General features: G+C 55.3%; 1 protein-coding gene across 1 annotated transcript in view; it reads left to right on the forward strand.

The window, feature by feature from the left end:
- PREX1 (phosphatidylinositol-3,4,5-trisphosphate dependent Rac exchange factor 1) overlaps positions 1-19,355 on the forward strand; it is a 196,086-nt gene extending 176,731 nt beyond the window's left edge. Inside the window, exon 40 of the mRNA XM_054573629.1 lies at positions 19,286-19,355. Within this exon, the coding sequence (XP_054429604.1) occupies positions 19,286-19,301 (16 nt within the window). The 3' untranslated portion in view covers positions 19,302-19,355. The remainder of the gene's footprint in view (positions 1-19,285) is intronic.
- Positions 19,356-22,157: the final 2,802 nt, after the last annotated feature.

A 22,157-nucleotide genomic window follows, 5' to 3' on the forward strand; every position in this document is an offset into this window, starting at 1 on the left:
CCTCTCCAGAGAGCCTTTGTCACAGCTACAAACGGAGCGTGAGCAGGGTGCGTTGCAGGAGACGAGAGGCCTCAGCCGGCAGGCCAACAGCTGGGATGTGGACATCGATGTTTCTTTTCCCCCCCGATAATGGTGTTTTTATAATTTTGAACTAGACATTCACATTGAAGAACCAACAGATTTCGCGTCCAAATTCTGACTTTTGGTTTTTCGTGAAAATTCAGAAGCTCCGGTGGCACTGGCCCACGTTCCCGCCAGGGCCCCTGGCGACCGGAGCTGAGAAGTGGCACAGCCTGTGGGCAGGGCCCCAGCACCCCAGAGCCCCACAGCCTCGCCGGGCTCCTTTATCTGACCCGCCGGCTCTGGGATGGCCCTGCCCAGGTGAGTGTGGCGGGAGCTGGCTTCTGGTCAGCCCAGGTCCTCAGCTCTGGAGTCGCCGTCGGGATGCTGGCTGAGGGAGGACTTGGTGGCCAGGAGTTGCTGTGCTGGGCGATGGAACACATCAAGGGGTGGGCGAAGCCCTACAGCTGATGAGTCTCAGACCTTCAGTTCTTGCTCCCCCAGGACGACAGCTGGGACCTGGTGTCTGAATGGATCTGAGCCTCCGTTTCTTCCACTGTCAAGCAGCCAGAGCTTGCACCTCCAACCACATTGCTCTGTGCCTGGCTTTGTTCAGGGGCGAGGCTGGATAATTCAGGGCAGAGAGGGCATGGACTAAGACAGACCTTCGAAATCAGAGACCCTCGCTTGCCCCCGGACTGCAAGGCTTCTCTACTTGCTGAGTGGTCATCTCTCGGGAAGTCCCCGGCTCTCTAGGAGCCTCGTTTTCTTTCTCCGGGAAATGGAGACATGACATCCACCTGGCTGCGTTGCTGGGGGCCAGCAGTCTCTAGGGCTCCCAGTTCAACTTCCAGGGGATAAATGTGGTGCCATGTCCATCCAGCAGGTGGCGCCAAGGATTGCAAAGTGCTCAGAGGTGGAGGTTACCTGGCCGCCGATCCTGCCAAGTCCTCCCTATCAGCTTCCAATCCAAACACTGGCTCCCGAGTGCCCACGTTTGGAACAAAGACAGCGTGGTGCCAGGGCCTGGGGTTGTCTTGATGATGGACACTGGCCCCTGCTTCTAGGCTGGACTCGGTCTGGCTTGGCATGAATATTTCCTCTATTTTTTCACTGTTCTTTATTTCTCTCTCTTTCTTGATTATTTTTGTCTCCCCCCTCCCTCCATTTTCTTTCTTTCCTAGGTTTTATATATTCTTTTGTTCCACAACGTATGTTTGTGAGCAAGACTCTTTATATTCTTTCCTTTTTCCATTTTGTGCTTTTCCTCCTCTTTCTTCTTTCTTCCCCTGCAGTTGGATATACGAGAAGGATGTGAACAACCCTTGTAAAGTGAGGGGCATGAGGACAGTGACCAGGAATCCACTACTAATGTATCCTGCCCCAGCCTCGCCTGGAAACCGCGACCTGCTGGGAAATTCTGACCACCAGGTGGCGCTGTGCACCAGGGTGTCCTGCCTGGCCTCTAGAACAACTGGCGAGTTTTGTAAATGTCGGAGCTTTGGGGCAAGCTGGTCAGAAAACATGGCCAACAGCTACCCCTCTCTGGACCCTAGTACCCTGGAGGGTCGAGGTTGGTCAGAAGAAGGCTGTAGGAATGAGCCTGACCAAGCAGCAGCATTCAAGTTAGAGTCCCCTGACGTGCTGTGTGACCTTGGACAAGGCCCTGCTTTTCTCTGAGCCTCAGTTCCCCTACCTATAACAAGAGGGCATACAGCTCACTTCCTCAAAAAGGACTTCTTGCCGTGGCTGGTGTGGCTTAGTGGACTGAGCACCAGACTGCGAACCAAAGGGTCACTGGTTTGATTCCCAGGCAGGGCACATACCTGGGTTGAAGGCCAGGTACCCAGTTGAGGGCTTGCATCAGCAACCAATCACATGGATGTTTCCCTCCCTCTATTTATCCCTCCCTTCCCCTCTCTCTAAAATTAAATAAATAAAATCTTTTTTTTTTTTTTTTTTTTTTTAAAAAAAGGACTTTTCATTCTCCGCCCAGCTTGGCCTCTGCCACACTTGTCAGAAGGACCAATAGCAACGTTCAGAATCTCTCAGGTGTTGCGCACTTGATCTCTATTGCACGCTTTGCGGGCAGCTTAAAGGCATGTCCTGTGATCCTCTTACCAATGCTTCAAGGCAGGCACTATTAAGGGCCCCGTTTTACAGAAGAGAAAATGTGCAGATAGTTCAAATGACTTACCCATGGCCATAGAGCTCAGATACTGGCTCCTTAAGTGGTTCCAGGGCTGTGCTGGCAACCTTACACAGAGCAACGGGGATGCGCAGTGGCCGTTGGAGTTTGTGGACTCTGCCCAGGTGCAGCATGGGAGGAAGGGAAGGGTTGGAGAGTTCGCCTTACTAACAAGAGGCCTTGCTGCCTTCCTGTTGTGGATGCTGCCTTGTGGTCTCGGCCCACGTTGGCCCAGACTGAGCGTCCATGAGGGTGGGGGCCTGCCTTGCTCACAGCTGCACCCCCATTTCTAGCACAGTCGCTGGTGCATCGTGCGTACTCAGTCAGTACCTGTTGACGTGCGTGGAATGAATCAGCAAATGGGTGATCATGCAGGGAGAAGTCTTATCCATAGACAGCAGTCCCTCCTGGGAGGGACTCATGTTCGTGCCAGACTCACCTTCAGATTTCAGAAAGCCCGCTGCCGTATCTCCCCACCTTGCCTGGCTCTGATGGTCCTGGCCCCGTCCCAGCCTCCCCTGTCGTCTTTCTGCTCAACCTGTCTCCCTCTCCGGCACCCTCGCCAGGGCCTCTGGCCCCCTGTTGAAAGTCAGGATGGAGCCGAATGTCCTGCAGGAATGTCCTTCCATCAGGCTGGGTTGGAGTCATCTGGTGCTGGGTCTGATTTGGCAGGAGAGCGCAGTGATGATGCAAAGCCACTGTGGGCTGAGGAGACCCACCCTGTCCAGAATGTGACCTCGTCCAGCATTCTGACACGCAAGAGGTTTGCAGAAACCCACATGTGATTCTAGGCCTGGCTCAGCAACCCCCTGGGGCCCACCTGTCGCCCTCACTGGCATCATTTAACAAATATTTAGCGAAGGCCCCCCCTGGGTGCCAGACGCCATTCTGGGCCAAAGTCACATCAGCAAAGTGTTTGTGGGGTTTATTTTCTGTGGAGAGGTGACCCCCAAAAGCCTCTAAATACATGGGTGCGTAACATGTCAGATGGTGTAAATGCCAGTAAAATAAACGCGCAGGTGGGAGGACAAAGACAGGTGTGTGAAGGGCCAGGGAAGGCCTCTCCAGGGCGGACCCTCCCGTGGAGGCCTAAGGAGGAGAGACCATGGAGAATGCTGCTTCCAGGAGGAGGGAAGAGCAGGCGTAACGCCCCGGAGGCGAGGGCTCTCCCGGTGAGTGGGGGGAGCAGTGAGAAGTCCACGGTGGCTTTGAGCAGCGAGGTGGGTGGTAGGAGGATATGCCATCAGAACGGGCAAGGACCCAGGCGCATAGGTGGCTGGCAGGCCTTGGCGTTCATGCCTAGAATCAGGAAGTGGCTGATGAGAGCTTTGAGCAAAGGACAAACGGCCTTCTCATCTGTGAAACAGCATCCCAGCTCCCCACCCACCGCACCGCCCATTTGAGTGCTTCCTGAAGCAGCCGGGAGTGCTCTCGGAGCGCGAGTGGCACTGGAACATTTCATTTCTCTAACACGTTGTGCTTCTCCTATTGTGTTTCAGGGAGTGTGTAGCATTAGGATGACATGTAGATGTTTCTGTTGATTCTCCACAGCCGCCCACCTCTCGATCCCAAAGCAGGGCCTCCAGGGCTCTTCAAGGGCCGACTCCAGGGAACGTGGCGGGTCCTGGGGCTGGGGGGCTGGGGAGATAGATCCTCCGGGGGTGCTTAGGTTACAACTGTGCAACACCCCTCAGCTGGGAAAGAGGTGGACCTTGTCCCTAGAGTTAAAGAGAACAGTAACACTGTTCTAAGCACTTAGTATGTATCAGCTACATCTCCCCAGTGACTCCCTCGGGCATCATCCCCATTATAGGGACTAGCAAAGCCAGCACAGTAAGTCACGGACCCTGAACCTCAGGCTGCTGAGGCTGCAGCCCACATCGCGGTCACCTCCTTACTGCCCCCGCTCTCCCTCCTGCAGTCTGTCTGGGTGGCCCCATGCTCAGCCCAGAGGCTGGGGACAGGGCTGCCTTCATAGGCAGGGAACCTGTGCAGTCACATAGGGACCTGCGCTCAGAAGGGCCTCATGATTGGCTTAAGGCTCTGCTGTCGCCGTCCTGGGCCTCTGAATAATTTTTGAACAAAGCTCTAGATGTTTATTTTACACTGGGCCCCACAAACGATGAATGGAGCTGAATGCCAATCACAGGACCCCACCCCTTTGCCTGTGATTGATGGACTTTGACCCACTTCTGACCAATGAGGTGCAAGGATCGGTCTCTGGGGGAATCTTTTTCTCGTGGAAAAGGGGGCTCAGGAGGAACATTTCTTTTCTCCCTGCGCCTGTGCCTTCCTGCCTTAGATTTTGACTCTGGGCTCTTTCTCTCTACATCTCCTGCTACCGCTGTGATCCAAACCATCATCTTTTGCTGAGAATACTCCAGTCTTCTCGTCATTGATCTCCCTGCTCCCACCCTCACGCCCACCCTGCTCCGCCCGCCACAGCCGGAGAGATCCTGTTAGAATCTAAGTCAGCCCACGTCCCTCCTCCCGCAGAGCCCTCCGAGCCTTCCCATCTCACTCCGAGGGAGCCCCCTGCCCCTTCCCCTACAATACCCCACTTCATCCCCGCACACCCCCGGCTTCCTGTTTGCTCCTCTCCCCCTCATTCACTCTGCTCCAGCCACTCTGGCCTCCCTGCTCCTGGAACTCACCAGGCGGCTGTCCCAGGGCCTCAGCATGAGCTGTTCCCTGGGCTGGGAATGCCCTTCCCCATGAATCCTCGTGGCTCCCCCAACCCGCTTTGGGCTTCTGTCTAGAGTCAGCAGCTCACCAAGACCTTCCCTGGTGCCCTTCTCTAAAACTGCCCCCGTCCCCATGCCCCGTGTGCCCACCCTTCCCTGTGTCATTTTTATGACACATAACGTGCCACATGTACTGAGTTACTTGTTTTATTGTTGGTCTCGCCCAGCCACAAGGTCAGCTCCCTGGGGGCTCTGCTCCCGGGCTTGGGGCGATGTGGGTGCATGCCACCTTAATAAATAATGACTGGATGGACAGTGGGGGCCGTGAGAGTGTGTGACAGCGAGGCCGAGGCCGGCAGAGCCTGAGGAGGAGCCGGGGCAGGGACCCAAGGACTCAGCGGGGCCGCCCAGCCCTCCTGCTCCAGGGCCCTCTAGGAAGGAGGTAAGGAAGGCGCCGCTGTTGGCGCCTTCATCAGGTGTATCCCCTGGGGCAGTGGCTGGGGTCTGAGCCCAGGCTGCCTGGCTTCGGACCCTGTGCCCAGGCTTCCAGCTGGGGTGGGGCCCAGGGGCAGGCCCTTGGGTACGCGGGGTGGGGTGTTGGCGGCCCCGGCCTTGGCTCCTCTCCCTGGATCACTGCAGCTGCGCTCGGCGGCTCTGCCTTCCTGCCCAGAAGTCCTGCGGGACTGGAGCAGAGGGGCCCAGTCCCACCGGTTAACCCCTTCTAGGCGGCCTTAGCCAGCCTCTGCCCCTCCCACTGCTTCCCTTCCAGCACTTTCCAGGCCCAGGCTCCCAGGGCAGGGCTGCCCCAGCGTCCCACCGTGTGACCCTGGGTTCAGCCTCCAGATCTTTCCAGATCCGGCCTGCGTGTCACCCTCCCTCTGTTCAAAGCCTGTGCATCCTCTGTCCCCCTTGCAACGGTCTTGCTCTCTGACGGCGGACACGTGCATCATAGTGCCCATGGGGACAGGGAGGCGCGTCCCACTTACCTCTTTATGCTTTACCAGTGACCTCGAGAGCTGCGGGCTGCCAAGGAGGGCTCTTCAGAGCCCGCGACAGGGCCGGGATGGGCCGCTTGGGGACGGGAACTCGGCAGACCAGCGGGCTGGGGGCAGGCCGCCCCGTGGGTGCCGCACGCATGTGCCCCTCCCTCTTTCGGCTCTGCCCAAACGGCTTTTTGGAAAGGACACAGCAATGGCCCTGGCAGGTGGGACTTGTTTCCCTCGGGCACGGCCCACATGAGCCAGTGGAGGATGATAGAGCTCCAGGAGGTGGGAACCGCCCATCAGGAGAGCCGAGGAGGCTCGGGTGTGGGGGCAGGGCTGCCCCTCCACCCGCAGCACCACCCACTGTCAGGGAGAGGCTGCTGTGTCTATGTCCCTGCAGAGGCCCAGCCAGATCCGGGTCCTTTTTGCAGATACTCAGCCATAAGAAGGGACCGGAAGCCCCCGCACCCTCACCCACATGCCCCTCCTGTGTCTCAGTGGGGGAGGCTCAGAGGGTCTGACTCCTGCTGATGGGCACCCAGGGAAATCGTTCCTTCCCTCCTCCCAGTTAACAGCTGAGAGGGGTCCCAGTGCCCATCCGGGGCTGGAGAGTCAATCCGATGTGTAGCGTTAATCGAACACCTACTATATGCCGGGCATGGTGTCCCATGGGCGTGTCACCTCACGGATTCCTGCAACAGCCCTCTAGGGGGCGCTGGAGATGGAAGAGGTGGAGGGGGACAGGGCTCACCCAGCGTCAGGCGGTCCTCGTTCCCGACCCGCAGGCCTGCCCCACGCTTGTGGGAGGGAGCACGCTGCCCGGGGGCGGGGCGGGGCGGGGGGCAGAGCCCGTCAGAGAGGGGAGCCCCAAGACACTGACCTCCTGGGAGGCTCCTGGTGTATAAAAAATGGAGAAATGCCGAAACAGGGCTGTGAAAACTGTGGGTCGGCTGGTTTGCTGAGGTGGACAAAGGAACACTTTATCACGGTGCTGTTCAGCAAACAAGGACTATGCTGAGTTAAAAAATTAAAGCACCAATTTCAGGTGCATGTGAAGACGGGGATGGAGGGATGATGGAGACAGGGGATGGGGCTTGTGATTAAGTGCACGAGCTTTTTGGCTGGGTCCAAATTCCTGGGCAAATCATGCGATCGTTTGGTGCCTCGGTTTCCCCCTTTGTGGCATGGGCTTCAGGCAGCGTGTTCCTCACAAGGCTGGTCGGGGGCTGGATGAGCGACCGCAGGTAAAGCCTCCATCGGCGCCAGGTCATGGGAACCGCTCAGGGCCTGTGATGGTTATTCCACCGCCCACCCGCAGTTTCCCTTGGACCCTCACCTGGAGGAAGCTCCAAAAGTCTAGGATTCAGGCCTTTTGTGAAAGTGAGGCCCAGGGGCCCTTGATGGGCTGCTGGCCCTGGGCCTAATTCCTTCCATTTATTTTACAAAGAGGTGTGTTTATCTGCATTTCCCACCTCAGTGCTCCGGGGAAACCTTGGTGAGGATGCTGCTCCCAAAATAACCGTGATTTCATTTGAAGAAAGAATTAGGCGGAATCGATGGGGTTTACGCAGAGAGGGTCCATTCCAGGCAGAGTGCGGGGAGCCGCAGGGTGAGCACTGCGCAGTGGGGGAAGGGCTTGGCTGACTCCGCAGAACCCCGGCCCACGCGGAGATCTCGGCTCCTGCCGCGAGGCACGCACGGCGGGAACCTGGGCCGCCCGACACAGGCCCTCCCGGTGCCACCCTCAGGGGTGGATGTGGCAAAGGGCCTAGAGCATCGAGCCCCTGGGCATCTGCACCCCACATCCTGCCCAGGACCTCAGGGTCACTGCCAGTGCCCCACGCGACCTCAGCATAAACCCCAAATCAGGAGTTAGGGGGGCCTTCGTTCAAATTCCAGCTCTGCCACTTGCTGGCTGTGTGATCCTAGGCATGTGCCTGACCACTCTGAGCCTCTGTTCCCTCATCCGTGAAATGGGAACAAATAAAAGCACTTCCCTCCCAGGACGATTGTGAGGCTTGAAGAAGTTACTCAGTTAAAGGGCTTAGCAAATGCTGGCTGCATTTTTAATGCTCAGTGAATGCTAGCCATTATTATCATTTCTTTCTTTGTTGAATGGAGAAAAATTAATACACACATATTTATCATATATATTATATGCATTGTATGGAAGAGCACAATGCTTGGATCATGTGGAATGCTCAGGAAACGGTAATAGTTCTTCTGAGGGTGGATCAGTCTGAACACCCAGATTCAGTCAGCATTTGTTGGATTATGCTGCATAACAAATAGCCCCCTACAAGCTAAGCAGCCCTGACCATTAAAGTTGATTTTTTGCTTAAACTACAGAAGAGCAACTGGGAGCTATGCTCAGTGTATCCTCACTTGTGACCCAGGGTGAAGGAGGAGCTGTCCTCTCCGATGTCACCACTACCTTGGCAGATGAAAAACCTAAGGAGGGGGTCATGCACTGACAGGTAAATGTCCAGCCTGTGGGTGAAGCCATCCTTATGCCCCCAGTTCATTGGCCAGAGCTGGTCCCATGGCCCACAGTCACAGGGGACCAGGAAGTGCAGCCTGGTGTGTGCCTGGGGGAGGACACCACCAGTGACTTGCAGATGTTCCTGAAACTGGAACTTGGCCTCCAGGAACACAGCCAGGAGAAGAGAATGCGGTCCTGCTCCATCTGCACGGCCAGGGGGTCTGGCAGCTCCGGGTTCTCCCCGCTCGTGAGTCAGGTTCAACAACAGACTCCTCTGTGGGGAACAGCCTGGCTGGCGGCTAATTCTCTCTCAGATCTTCTCTCCTGGATAATCCCTTTAATATCACAAAACTAACCTTGTGAGCAGGTAAACACGGAGCTTGTTTGATTCTGCCGGAAGCGTGCGTCTTTCCACATTTCAGTTCCCAGAGAGAAACGGTTGCGGAAGAAACAGGCTTCTGTCTTAATTACAGCAATTAATCAATAACAGTCTCATGCATGGACGTGTGTGTACGTCTCTGTGAGTATTGTGTGTGTGAATGTGTATGTGTATGTATGTATATATCTGTGTGTGTGCGTGAGAGACTTTCTCAAGCCTTCTGAGCTCACACAAATCTCCCCTCCAGCGCCTCTCTGTGCCTCAGAGGCCAATGGAACACACAAGGACCCCCGAGGCAGACGCGGTAAAGAAGCCCTGTGCAGGCAATGTTTCTTATTTCCACTCGCTTTGGACAGTGAGCCCTTGGTTCTGCACTCCAGGGATCGGCAGCCTGGGCAGAAAACATTCCAGGGCACAGATGGCTCAGCCTGGCTCTGGCTGGTCCTGGTGCTCCAACCCGGCCCGACACGCTCCCACATTGCCAGGCCCTGCATTGAAGGATAGATGAGGGGGTTCCTCTGCGGCCTCGTGCGATATCCTTTTTACCTGGCTCCCCCTCACCTGGCACCGCCCGTTCCTCATGCCGGGCTCCCTGGGCACAAGGGGCCACTCTCAGAGGCCCTGGTTGCTGTGTGGGTGGGGGGCTGTCCCATGAGGTGGGTCTCAGCTCCTCCACCTGGGGGTCTCCACTGACCCCTTTGCAGAAGGGAGCCCCTGTCTCCCATGGAGTCACTTCTATTTCATCTCGCTGTCCTATTTCCTTCATGGGGTTTATCAAACCTGTGATCATTCTACTCATGAGATTTTCAACTGTTTCCTCCCACTAGGAAGCCGGCTCGGTGAGGGCAGGGCTGTGGCTGGCCCAAGGCCACGGCTCCGGGTCATGGCACAGCACCTAGTACATCAGGGGCCCTTAATAAGCACTCACGGAGTGAATGAAGAAATGAAGGAATGCGTGAATGGGCGAAAGCTCACCCTGGCACCATGGGTAGACTCAGCTCAAGGCTTACCTGCCCCACGCCCTGTCTCTTTCAAAGCCTGCCACCTATGAGAACTAGTGAAGAACCTATTTGTGCTCATGATATGTGTTCGTTTTGCAAGAAAAGCTACACACATATCAAAAGAAAAGGCTGGAGACTCAAGCTTTAATCCAGGGAAGTCACCCAACAGGGAGAATGTAAAATGATGAGGGGCTGTGGGTATTCAGGGCATGGAGGCCCGGAAGAGGCATCACGTCCCCGAACGAGGAAGGCCTCCCGGAGGCAGCGTGGGTGGCGGGGGTGCTGCGCAGCGGGGTCAGCCCAGGGCCAGGGCCAAGCCCCAGCTCAGCCGCCGCCTGTGTCCGACGCTGGGCAGGTCACTTCCCTTCCTCCTTGGCTTCAGTGTCCCTATCTGTAAATGGGGATCAGAAGCCACACCTCACGGGGAGGTCCCACATTCTGATGATCTGAATATATTCCTAGTGCTTTGGAAATGACAAAGTCTCTGCTCACTGAATAGAAGGGACTGCGGTAATGAGCAAAAGTGACCCTACCTGTCACAGATGGGATGTTTTTTGGCTTTATGAAATAAAAAACTCCAAAACAAGTAGTTAAATAATAAAGACAACTTATTCACAAACCAGGAAATCCAGAGGGTAGTCCGGGCCGCTCTGGGTTTGGCTGGCTCGGGGCTCACTGGGGCCCTGATTCTCAGGTTCACCCTGATAGTCGCGGGGAGGTTCCACGGCTCCAGGTGCGAGGTCCTCATGCAGCTATGCTCAGAGGCAGGAGGAGGAGGAAAATGTGCGGTTCTGCTGACTGCTGCTTCGTAAGGCCCAGAAAACCTTTCCCAGAAGCCCCAGAAGATTTTCTGTCATGTTACTTCGGCCAAAATTGCACCTCATGCTTGTTCCTAGAGCGGTTGTTGGAGGGGGAAACGGACCGATTGGGACGGGCCAGTGGTCTCCACTGGGGAGCTCCGGCCCCTCAGACACAGCGGGAACTGGGGGCGTTGGGCTTGTCCCAATGACTGCTCACGTCGCTGGCAGGCAGGGCCGAGGCCAGGGATACTGGGTGTCCCATAACATGTAGGATAGTCCGCACGAGACAAACTGGTCGATCACATGCCTGAGAGCTGTTCTAACCATCTGCGCCTTGAAGCTATGTCAGCTTTATGTCAAAACAAAATACTTTGGAAAGATTTGAGCACGCATGCCTTTTGCAATGTGCCCTTTGTGTTCGAGCGTCTCTCGCTTTCCCGTCCTGCTGCGGAGCCACGGCTGACCGGACCTCTCTCTCGCTCACACTGGCTCTCCAGACGCCGGTAAGGGTCCGGCTCTGCACCACGTCGCCTCGGGCGTCTGGGCCTGCTCATTTGCATACTGAAGCGTGATTTCTTTTATTACAAATTATTTTCCTTTTATTTCTTTTTTATAATCCATTGAGTGCCCTATAATGGGTTTTTAAGTACATGTGATGTTACAGGGTAATTATTTATGACTGTCATTTCAAGGCAGCAGCAGGGTCATTACGTGCTCTCGTCGGGAGAGGCCACGGGCCCGACGGGGTGAGAGCCCGGGCGGGAGTCCATCAGGAGCCCATCCTGGGCCGCGCGAGGGCCTGCGTTCCGGGTCTCCTGGCTTCCTGGCACCTGACCCACGTCAGAGGTGAGCTGAGGTGGAGGCTGGGAGTGGCTACTGGCTTGGCACCCACGGTGTCAAATACATCGTCCACACCCAGAGCTCAGCTGCCACTGAGTCCCCGGATGTCTGGGAAGGGGCTCCACAGAGGGGCCTCAGGGTGCCGAGAGGACCTTTGAGGCGGGGCTGCGTTTGCATTTAGCCCCGAGGCCCGACGCGGGGCACCCAGCACCCTCACGGCCCCCCAGCTGTCGGTTATGGAACTGCGTCTGGGAGAACACTTGCTGGTGGGAATGAAAGATCGGTTTATTTCTCGGAACACAACCGAGGGACGGCAGAGGGTGAGTAAGGTGTGGCCAATGCGCAACTGAGGTGGATGGTTCTGGAACAGGCCTCTGGAGGCAACCCCCGCATTCATTCATCCAGCCATTGTGCTAACATGGACTGAGCATCTACGAGGTACCGAGAATCGTTTCCCAGGCGTGAAGGGTTGAGGGATGCCAGCCCTGAGCCTGTGCTGTAAGGGCCTCCTGTTGGCCAGAGAGGCAGCTGATGGGGGGCTGGATGAGGGGGTGGGGGGCTCTGCTAAAAAAGATTTAACTAGAGGAAAAGGCTAACCGTTGACCATTGCTTTATTACAAATTAAAAAACAAAATAGAATTTCAAATGCTTGACTCTTGCCCCTAAAATGTTTGTATTAATCCATCCAAAAAAAGATATTTATTGTGTGTGTACTAAGAGTCTGCCCTTGAAGTGTGCACTGGAAATCACACAAACATTAAAAAAAGGAAAAAGAAAGAAACAGGAACCAGGTAGAACTAAGTAAAAGCAGCCCCCCTTCCAGGTGTTTCTACAAGGTTATTATGGCGTTTCCTTGCAACAAACTACCTATTCCCTTCAAGACTCACCCACCCACCCACCCTTCTTGCTACTAAACTAGGATCAGATGTCCACATGTCCCAGAGGGACAAACACAAAGTCCGATGTGGCAGGAAACAGCATATACACCAATGTCACTGTTAGATGTTGTTGCTTTACATTGGCAGAAACCAGGGAGACTGTCTAGGAAGAGACTGTAATAGCATTAGACTAAGGAGGAGAGCATATCACATTGGATCAAGGTAAAATTTTGATACGGGTGTACTAGGTAGGAATTCTGAATTCAGAATTCAGGCCATGGAGCTGGAAATGGCTCTGTTTAACTGGTTGGTGGCAACCCTTGGTCTCAATGGTGGAATTAGCGGGCCCCTTAGCGCTGGGGAACAAAGGGGAGACATTGTCATTATTAAAACAGAAGCTCAGAAGAGAGACCGTGGCAAACAGAAACGGTGGGGCTGACATCTAGCCCGGCTGGCCGACGCTGGTGTGTCTGGGAGCACTAGGGTCACATGGAGAGAAGTAAAACGGGAAGGAGAAGGGAAGCAGGGGCGGGCAGCAGACAGGAAAGAGCAAATCCTTCCTTCCCCCCAGTCTCCACGACTCCCTCCAGGACCCCCTGGTGGCAAACCCCATCGGGGACGGCCAGCAAAGCCAAAATGTGGCTTGTGGACACTATCCCTATATGACAAAGTAGCACATAGAGGGTGAGGTTTAGCTGAGAGACAATAGCTTAAGAATCTGGGAAAAGGAGCGGGACATTCCTTCCCCGCTCATCTCCAGGCAAGTGAATTTAGAGACGGAAGACGGGGAGCACATCAAATAAGGGTCTCGCAGACGGTTGATTTCCTCGTCTGTAAAATGATAGTAAAATTACAACGCTACTACTGAGGAATATGTGTGGCTTCATTCTGCCTTGACCCCCAGCACCGAATCCAGCACACAAGGGATAGTGGCGGTCAGACCGATCGGTGCGGATTCGTGACCCTAACCGGCTGTCCCCACCTCTGCCAGCCTGCGGACGGGCTGTTCTCACCCCCACACACTGTGACAGCCGTGGCGCCGTCTGTGCCACCTGGCTAGCGGCGCTGTCCTTCTCTCCGCTCACTGCCACCGCCTCTGTTCCACTCACCTCGCAGGGCTTACCGTTGTCGGAGAGGGCGCGGGCGCTGGCTTTCTCGCTTGTCTGTTGCCTCTCAGTGCCCTGAGGTCGGGGGCCCTGCCTGCCTTGGTGTCCACTGCATGCCCGGAGCACAGACCAGAGCCCGGCACCCAGAGAACACCCGATGGAGATTCCAGCCAGACCTGCATGTAGTCCCCCGCCACCTAGCTTGGTGGGTTTTGTTACCCGCAATGGCAGGGGAAGAGACAAAAGGCCACAGGGGCTCAGCAACCTGCCTGACGTCACAGAGTCCTGAACATGCACACTGGGCTTCGAAGCCAGCTCTCTCATGCTGGGCTCTTGCTGTGACTCCTAGCACCCTGTTTTCCTGCTTTGCCTCCGAGGGGCCTTTTGTAGGCCAGTTTACCCCCAGGTCACAGAGGGCGAGTTCCATCCCAGACAGCACACAAGTTTGCTGGAGACAGAAGCCTACTGTCCTCTTCTTCTTGATAATTAAACGAGGGACATAAATCCAGCAATATGTGTGTGGTCAGCTGCCCCGTTTTTCCCCCAAGAAGCAAATTTATGGGGCCTCCATGCTCAGGGTGATAATTCCCCAATAGTTTATAGTATCTGGGCTCCTTTATATTTCTCTCAATAAATTTAATTTATATGGACCGGCAGATTAGCGGTGCGTTTCCTGGCATCTGTGCATCATTCACTGTGCTTTTAGAAACTTGAGGAGATTAGGTTTTGCATAATGCAAATCAGGGAGAGAAGATATTTGCTCTGCCTCACTGTGGACGTAATTAGAGCAATGAACACTGGGAGAAATTCATTTTCCTGGGACAGCGAAAGGTCTGCTTGGTATGCAAAAGAGCACAGTTATTTGCAACACAGGAGCCTGGAACATGTTAGCAAAGCACACGGTGACTGTTTGATTTACAGCTTTAAAGAATTTAAGGATGAATAAAACATTGAATAAATTTTCTAAGAACCATTGTCAGACAGTGTAAGATCTAAGTATTTGGTGGGGAGGGAACAAAAAACAAGGTGTACCTGGGGTATTCCAACTCCAGGCCCTAGGAAACCAGTTTCGAATCCTTTATGCTACCTGGAACCGTCCCCCAACTCTCTGCCTCTCCTGATCCTATTAGTCCCAGCTCAAGGCCTCTCTTCCAGACAGTCCCCTCCACTGACCCCAGCTCCTTTGTCTGGCCTCCAGCTCACTCATTCATTCAGCAAGTGTTTACTGACCATCTACTATGTGCCTGGCACTCACTGTGCTAAAAGCATTGGATAGATCAGCCATTGAAACAGTCAGAAAGCCCTGCCCCCTTGAGGCTGATGTTCTGTTGGAGAGTGTGAAACAATAAACAAAATAGAGAAGTTATTATTATTTTTGAAGATGCTGAGTGCAATGGAGAAAAGAAAGCCACAGTGGGAGTGGGAGGTAGGAAATGCCAGAAGATGGGGGTGGTTCGCGATTTAGACAGGGTGGTCAGAGAGGGCCTGAGATGGTGGCATTTGTAGAGGCGACTGAGGGAGGTTAGGGGCCAGACAGCAGACGTGACCCGGGCAGAGTGTGTCAGCGGCAGGGAGAGTGGGTGTTTCTGGTCAGTCCTGAGCCGGGATGAGTTGGTGGGGGGAGAATGGTGGGCAAAGAGGCCCGAAAGGAGCAGGGTCAAGGCCACAGGAAGCCCACCCATTCACCTCCCAATTCATTCAGTGTCCAAAAGTACTTTTGGAGCCCTACTATGTGCCAAGACTTCTAGAGCCTGGAAATCTGGCAGTAGTCATGACAAGCAAGTTCCCCGCTCTCATGGGGCTCACATTCTGGGAGAAAAATAGAGAATAAGCAGATAAATGGATAAATAAGGTAATGTCAGAGGAGACATAGAGGGAGACAAGGGAGAGAAGCGGGGCAGGGAAATCCAGGCACCGCTGGCTTCCGGGCCCACAGTCTTGGCAGAATTCTAAGTGACTCTCGTCTTCTCCCATAAGCCCACCAAGCAGATGAGAAAACTGAGGCCCCTTCAGGGCAGAGATCCTGGTGTCTGCTTGCTGGCCGCTGCCCGCAGATTCTGGGAACCTGACCCAGAAGGAATCCCCTGCCCCGCACTGAGCCAGCACGACGCTGCGGGAGGATGTTGGACGAGCAGCAGCCCCTTATAGCCTCTCCTACTGGGAGGGCCGAGCCCACACCCTGGCCCCGCGCTGGCTGCACCTCCAGGAGCAGCTGGATCCTGGGGTGGAGAATCCCGTCAGCCAGGAGGACCCCTCACACTGCACACTCTGGGGGCGAGCGGCTCGGGGGCTGTCTGGGAACACGAGGAGGCCTCGTCTCCTGGCCCCCGGGGTGGGGGGGCTTTAGCGGGTTCGCGGTGGGGGAAGGGGCCTGGCTGTGGAGTGGCAGGCGGAGCAGGCAGGCCTGGCTCTGCCGCTGCCGAGGCTCTGACTCAGCTCCTGCTCTCGCCCTTGCTGTCCACAGGCCGCGGTCCGCGCAGCTGGAGGGATCCCTCGGGACCCAAGTCTGGTCGTGTGCCCCCTGCTCAGAACCCCCCACAGCTCCCACGGGCACCCGGGGAGGGCCCAGGCCTGAGGACGCCCTAGTGCCCGTGTCCTCTGAGCCAGGTCATGCCATTTGCTTCCAGAGCCATCTCGTTGCTCCTCCGGCTGCCTCTGAGTGAGGACTGTTGTCACCCCGCTTCTGCCTGGGGGCATCCCATGGCGTGGATGAGTGAGTAAATGACGGAATGAAGGAATGAAGGAGAGATGAGTGGGTGAACGCACGCATGTACGGGGAGTGGGCTGATCCCCTTTCTCTGCTGCCCCAGGGCCTCGTGAGGGCGCAGAGGAGGCGGCCTTGCGCCAGGCTCGGGCGGCAGGCGCCCTTGGTCAGCAGCGGCGCCCCGCCCCGCCCTCCCCCAGGGGCTCGGGCTGTCGCTTTAGAAGGGAAGGCCCTGCTCTCGCTCACCAGGCTGCTGGGCAGCCCGGCCCACCGAGCGCTCCCATCCCTGTGGCCTCAGGGGACAAGGGGAGCGGGGAAACAGATGTGACTTTCATGGGCACAGGGCGGACAGGGCTCAGAGGGGCCACGTCCACAGGAAGGAGAGGCGCCGCCCGGAGGCTGTTTCTCCAGGGCTGCCCCGGGCACCAGCTGTGGACGTGGCCTCGAGTCCATGCTGAGCAGCCAGGCCAGCCTGGGGGCATCTGTCTGGCCACCTCCCCACGTTCATGTGAAAGGCAGGCGGGACACGGCGTGGGGACCAGGGGCTGCCATCTGCTCCTGGGAGGGCATTGTGCCCACGACGAGGGCGGAGGGTCAAGGAGAAGAAGGGACCCAACAGAGGCGCTTTCGGGAGGGTGGGCTCGGAGGGGCGGGGCTGTCCGGGGCTGCTGCCACTGTGCCTGTCCCCTCCAAGGCGGTCCTGGGCTCAGCCTGGCTGAGATGCACCCCTTCCCTGCCCAGGTCACTCAGAGACCAGCGTGTTGGGAGTGGTCCCCAGACTGCACCTGCCCAGTGGCCAGGAGGCTGTCCCCTGGGAACCTTCTTTTAGTGCCAACCCCCTGGGCCTGGATGCCTGCATGCACCAGCCAGAGGTAGCCCAGGACGAGGGTGCACGGAAGGTCCCTCCCAGGAAGCCGGTAGGATGGGACAGGTCCATAGTCCTCAGACAGTGGTGCCACAGCCCTGGGCCCCCAGGAAGGAAGTCTGCTGCCCTCTCTTCCAGCTGGGACGCAGTGCAGTGGGGCGGGCGCCCCGATGGCACAGGAGGCCCGAGTCAGGACAACCCGCTGCCTCACTGTGCAAGCCTCTCTGCAACCTGAACCTCAAAGTGATTTCCCCCTTGTTTTGGTGGAAACTTGGCGTGCCTGCTTTTGAGCAGTTTTAGGGGTAGGGGAGGAGGTGGGTCATGGGGAACAGATACGTATCTGTACAGCTGCCTGTGTCATGCAGAACCCACGGGCGCACCTGCAGGTCTTTGTCTGGTGACTGGCAGGAGGGTCCCCTGGACACAAGGTCACTACCTTCAGACGTGACAAAGGAGGGGACCCTTGGTGCTGGGCCCCAGCAGGGCAGCCCGTGTCGGCTCTGACAGCTGGGAACTGAGCTGAGCGTGACGCCAGGCGGCCAGGCCTGCAGAGCTGTCGGGGTTCACTGTTCCCCCTCCGTGCCCGCCTGCGCTCACTCGCAAAGAAGGCACGGATATTCTGTTTGCAATTAAAACCTAATTTAATTATCTGCCGAAAATGAGGTTCCAGAATTAATATTGAAATGAATTCTAGCTGTGCTACAAGATCTTTTCTCCCTGGTTGTCAGAAAATTGGAAGGAGAGAAGCCCCAAGAGGAAGCACGAGGCTCCTTCCCTGGCAGCTGCCATAGCAGCCCCAGAACTGCTGGGGTGGGGAGGACCCAGCCCAGGACACCTCCAGACCCAGAGCGCCCTGAGGCACTGGGTGAGACCAGGAGGATCAGAGCTACAAACAGACTGGGGGTGGGGGATGGGAACTGTCTCTGCTGCTCAGCAGCTGTGCGGCCATGGGCAAGTTACTGAACCTCTCTGAGCCTCCCTTTCCTCACATGGACAATAAGGATGACGGTGGTCTCTCCCTCTTAGGGCTGTCGGGAGGATTCCACAAGCTCTGGGCTCCATGTCCCCTCTAAGTGAGGCTGTCCCTGGTCACCCCATTGAAAAAATCCCGCATGCTGCTAACACGCTCTCCCTCGCCCCCTCAGTTCTCTCCACGGCACTTAGCACTGAACACATCATGTGTTTTTCTTCTCTCTTGCACTTGGTCTGGTTTTCACCATGAAAATTTAATGTCCTTGAATAAAGAGGTTTTTTGTCTGTTTTGCTCATTGCTTACTCCTACAACTCACAACAGTTGCTGGCATATAACAGGTGCTCAGGAAAGACCTGTTTGGGTGGAATAATAAAGGATAAATGGATAAGTGGATGAATGAATGAACGACTAGGCCGTGGAGCCCGCGGACTGGTGGCTGCACGTGGCGGCCTCCGCGGGCCTGGCGGCCAGGGCTGCCCGTCAGCAGCCGGCTGCCCGTCTTCATTCTTCTTCTCCCGCTCATCTACTTAGCAATGTTCTATTGGGCTCCTACTAAGCGCCGGGTGATGCTTCTAGGCGCTGTGTGAATACAGCGTCCGGGGGAAAAAGCAATTTTATATTCTCACCCTTTTAGAGTTTGCATTTCAGCTACAGGAAACAGAACTTGAACACGTAAAAGATTAACTATGAAATAAAATGTTAGATTGGGATAAGTCTTAGAAAGACAAACTATTTGGGGCGGGGGGGGGGGGGGGGGGCGGGGCGGCGCAGGGAGAAGGGGACCAGGAACAACAGGGGTGCTATGTCAGCAAGGGAGATCGGAGGGGATCTCCGTGGAAGGCGACCCGTGAGCAGAGGCCTGGGGGACTTGGAGGAGCCAGCTGGATATGGGGTTGGGCAGGGGACTCCAGGCTGAGGGCAGAGCTCGGGCGAAGGCTCGGGTGGCACCGCCGGAGAGCCGCAGGATCTGCAGGGGCCAGGCCGGCAGAGAAGCGGGAGAGGCCAGGTCGGTGCGTTGTCCCTGAGCCCCAGTGAGGGCCTTGGCCTCTGCTATGAGCGAGGTGGCAGCTGGGACGTCCCGGCACAGGCGGGACCTGAGCAGGCTTTCAGGCCTACCTTGGGCCACGCGTGGAGACAGACTGCGGGGAGTGGGGCTGGTGGGGAGCCCAGGAGGAGCCGCTGCAGGGGGTATGACGGGGCTGGCCGAGGGCGGAAGTCAGGGAGGTGGGACACGGGGCCAGAAGACAGTGTGCGAAGAGGGAACAAAGAGATTCGGGCAAAAATGAGTGTACGTGAATACTTGTTTTATTCTTTAATTTTTGTTGTTGTTTCTCCTTAAAAGCCTCATGCTTTCCTGAAAACGAAGTTCTTCCAAAACCCAGGACACTCCCCTTACACCCATTGGTCAGATGTAGCTCAGGCCTACCAATCACAGGTGAGGGGTGGATCCTGTGACTGCCTTTGCCCAGGTGGGACCCTGGCACTGGGCATGTGACTCCAAAGGGAAGTGGTGTCAGCTGGGCCGCAGGAGGGAGGGTAGGGGCAGAGGGAGGTGACCCCGGTGTGGACCACAGCCTCAGAGGCGGGAGACCCAGGGCGTGGGAGGTACTGTGCATTTGTAGATCACCGAGTGAACTGTCATTATTCATTACAATACAGCTTAGAAGGTAAGAATGCTGACTCCTGGGACTCAGATCGAGGCAGAGCAGAACCCCGGGGGCTTGACTCCCCTGGACCCCTCTTCAGTGTGCGTCCCACAGAAACCTCCAGAATGCTCTGGCTGGCCCTTGGGAGCACAGGTTCCTGGAGCCAGGATTGCAGGGGTCTTGCGGGAAGCCTGGGCAGTTCAAGGTTCCCATCGACTAATACTCTGATCGATACCCTGTCAGCTGAAGCTTCCCGGCAGGGCACTAGTTCCCAGAACTGTGATAGGCAGGGACACCAGGGACCTGACTTCCTGGAGGCCGTGGCTGGTGGGTGGATGGAGTGCCCCAAAGTGGCTCTGACCAGGGCTTCGTCAGCCACAGCCAGGGGCTCCCAGGATCTGCAGGCAAAGGAGGGCAGGACCACAGGGCACGTGTCGGAGCAGGGACTTGAGTGGTGGGCACTGTATCTGCTATGGCCGTCCATCCTGATTTACCCCCGGGTGCAACGCCCTCCACCCCTCTCACACACCTGTGGGCTGGATCTGACCCTGGGATGCCTGGCCGTGACCCCTGCAGCGGGTAGTATCTGTTGAATTGGTGGTTGAAGCCTAGCCAGGTGAGGCCTGTCTCGGTGCATCATGGGACCCTAACAGCTGGCGAACAGGTGCCTTTTCCAGGGCCTCTGAGTATTGTCTGTTTGCCTGTTTTCTCTCTCACTCTGCTCCTCCCCCTTCCTCTCTGACCTGGCACAATTTACTCTAGAGCCTCAAAGGTCAGGGATTAAGGGGTCCGGGCAGACACTTGCCCAGGGCTGAGGAATTAAATTACCCAACCAGCAGCTGCTGGGCCCCAGGCTGCAGGGGTGGGGGCGGGGTTTGCCCCAGCTCTCAGGCTGCGGGGAGGATCTGGTGCTGGGGATTGGGGAGGAAACAGGTCCGCCGTCACCCTCCGTGGTGTCCCGTTCCCACAGGTACGGGCACAAGGCAGACTTTGGGCTAAACCCAGGTCCACACATTTAGGTGAAGAGGAAATCCATCCTGCTCTCCTTCCCTCATTTCAATTTCTTATTCCAGGCTGCATTTTCACTGGCAGGGAGGGAGTTTTATAGTTTTCTGTTCTGCATTTACATCTATGGTCCATTTTGAGTTAATTTTTATACACAAAGTGTGAGGTTTAGGTTTAGGTCCTTCCCCGCCCCCCCCCCCCCCCCCCCATATACGTGACCAGTTGTTCCATTGTTGAGTGTAATGCGTATCCTTTGTTGACTTGTTCTGTACTTGGTCAAAAATCAGTTGGTTATATTTATGTGGGTCTGATCTGGAGTCTATTTTTCTTCATTTATCAATGTCTCCATTCCTATCAATTCCACTGTCTCGATGACTATAGCTTTATAGTTAATATTAAACAGGGTAGTGAGTCTTCAAACATTATTGTGCTTTTTCAAAATAGTTTGAGCTATTTTATTTCCTTTACTTATAAATTTCAGGTTTAACATATTTATACCTATAAAAAATTCTGCTGGCATTTTGATTGATATTGCGTTACATCTATAAATAAATTTGGGGAGAATTGACATCTTTACTATGTTGAGTTTTTCAATATATGAACATGGTATCTCTTTCCATTTAATTAGGTCTTCTTTGATTTCTTTCATCATTGTTTTATAGTTTAGAGTATAAAATCCTATACATATTTCTTAGATTTACATTTAAGTACAGTATTCCATTTTTGGAGAGATTTTATAAATGGCATTTAAAATTGTTTTTCTTATTATACATTGCTGTTGTATAGAAATAGAATTGATTTTTGTGTGTTGATCTTGTACTCTCACTTTTAACTTCTAGGACTATTTTGTGTGTGCATGTGTGCATTCCTTGGAATTCTCTTTGCAAAAATCATGTGAATGCAAATAACACTTTTATTTTTTCCTTTCCAGTCTTTATGCTTTTTATTTTTGCCTTTATGTGCTGCTTTTTAAAATTGCATTTTTGGCAATATTTTAAAAACACACAAACTGTTTATTTCACATTAAAAAAAACCCTGGTCTCATTCAACACCAGCCCAGGAAGCCATCCAGGGCCTGGCTTCCATCTCACAACAAAGTGACAGAGCTGAGAAGCAGCCCCCCGAACATGGGGACCATGCCCTCACCAGCCCACACACCCGCTTATGTACTAGCCCACCCCTTCCGGCGCCTGCATTTGCAATCTTTGCCCTGAGCAGCCGGGACTTGGAGGGGGGCAGAAAGCACCTGTCCTTCCCAGTGCCAGAGCTGTGGGGGGATTTGCAGGTGCCGTGGAGCAGGGAGAGAGCGGAGTGGACAGTCAGGCTAGGAGGGACAGGCACAAGGAACATCTCCATGGCAACCACTTGCACTAACCCAGGACCCAGGCTGAAGGGTGATGCGTCTCAGCCAGTGCTGGCTCAGAAGGATGGTGCCTGAGGACCACGCTGGTCCCTGCTGTCACATGCTACCACATAAATCCTCAGAAAAGGGGAATGACCAGCCCCAAATTGTCCGACGTCAAGTTTGCACCGCCTGTGAAGATAGGGACTCAAATGGAAACA

Source organism: Pteronotus mesoamericanus, unplaced genomic scaffold (genome assembly GCF_021234165.1).
Source record: "Pteronotus mesoamericanus isolate MK-2021 breed Mesoamerican mustached bat unplaced genomic scaffold, CSHL_Meso_final contig_25, whole genome shotgun sequence".
Taxonomy (NCBI): Eukaryota; Metazoa; Chordata; class Mammalia; order Chiroptera; family Mormoopidae; genus Pteronotus; species Pteronotus mesoamericanus.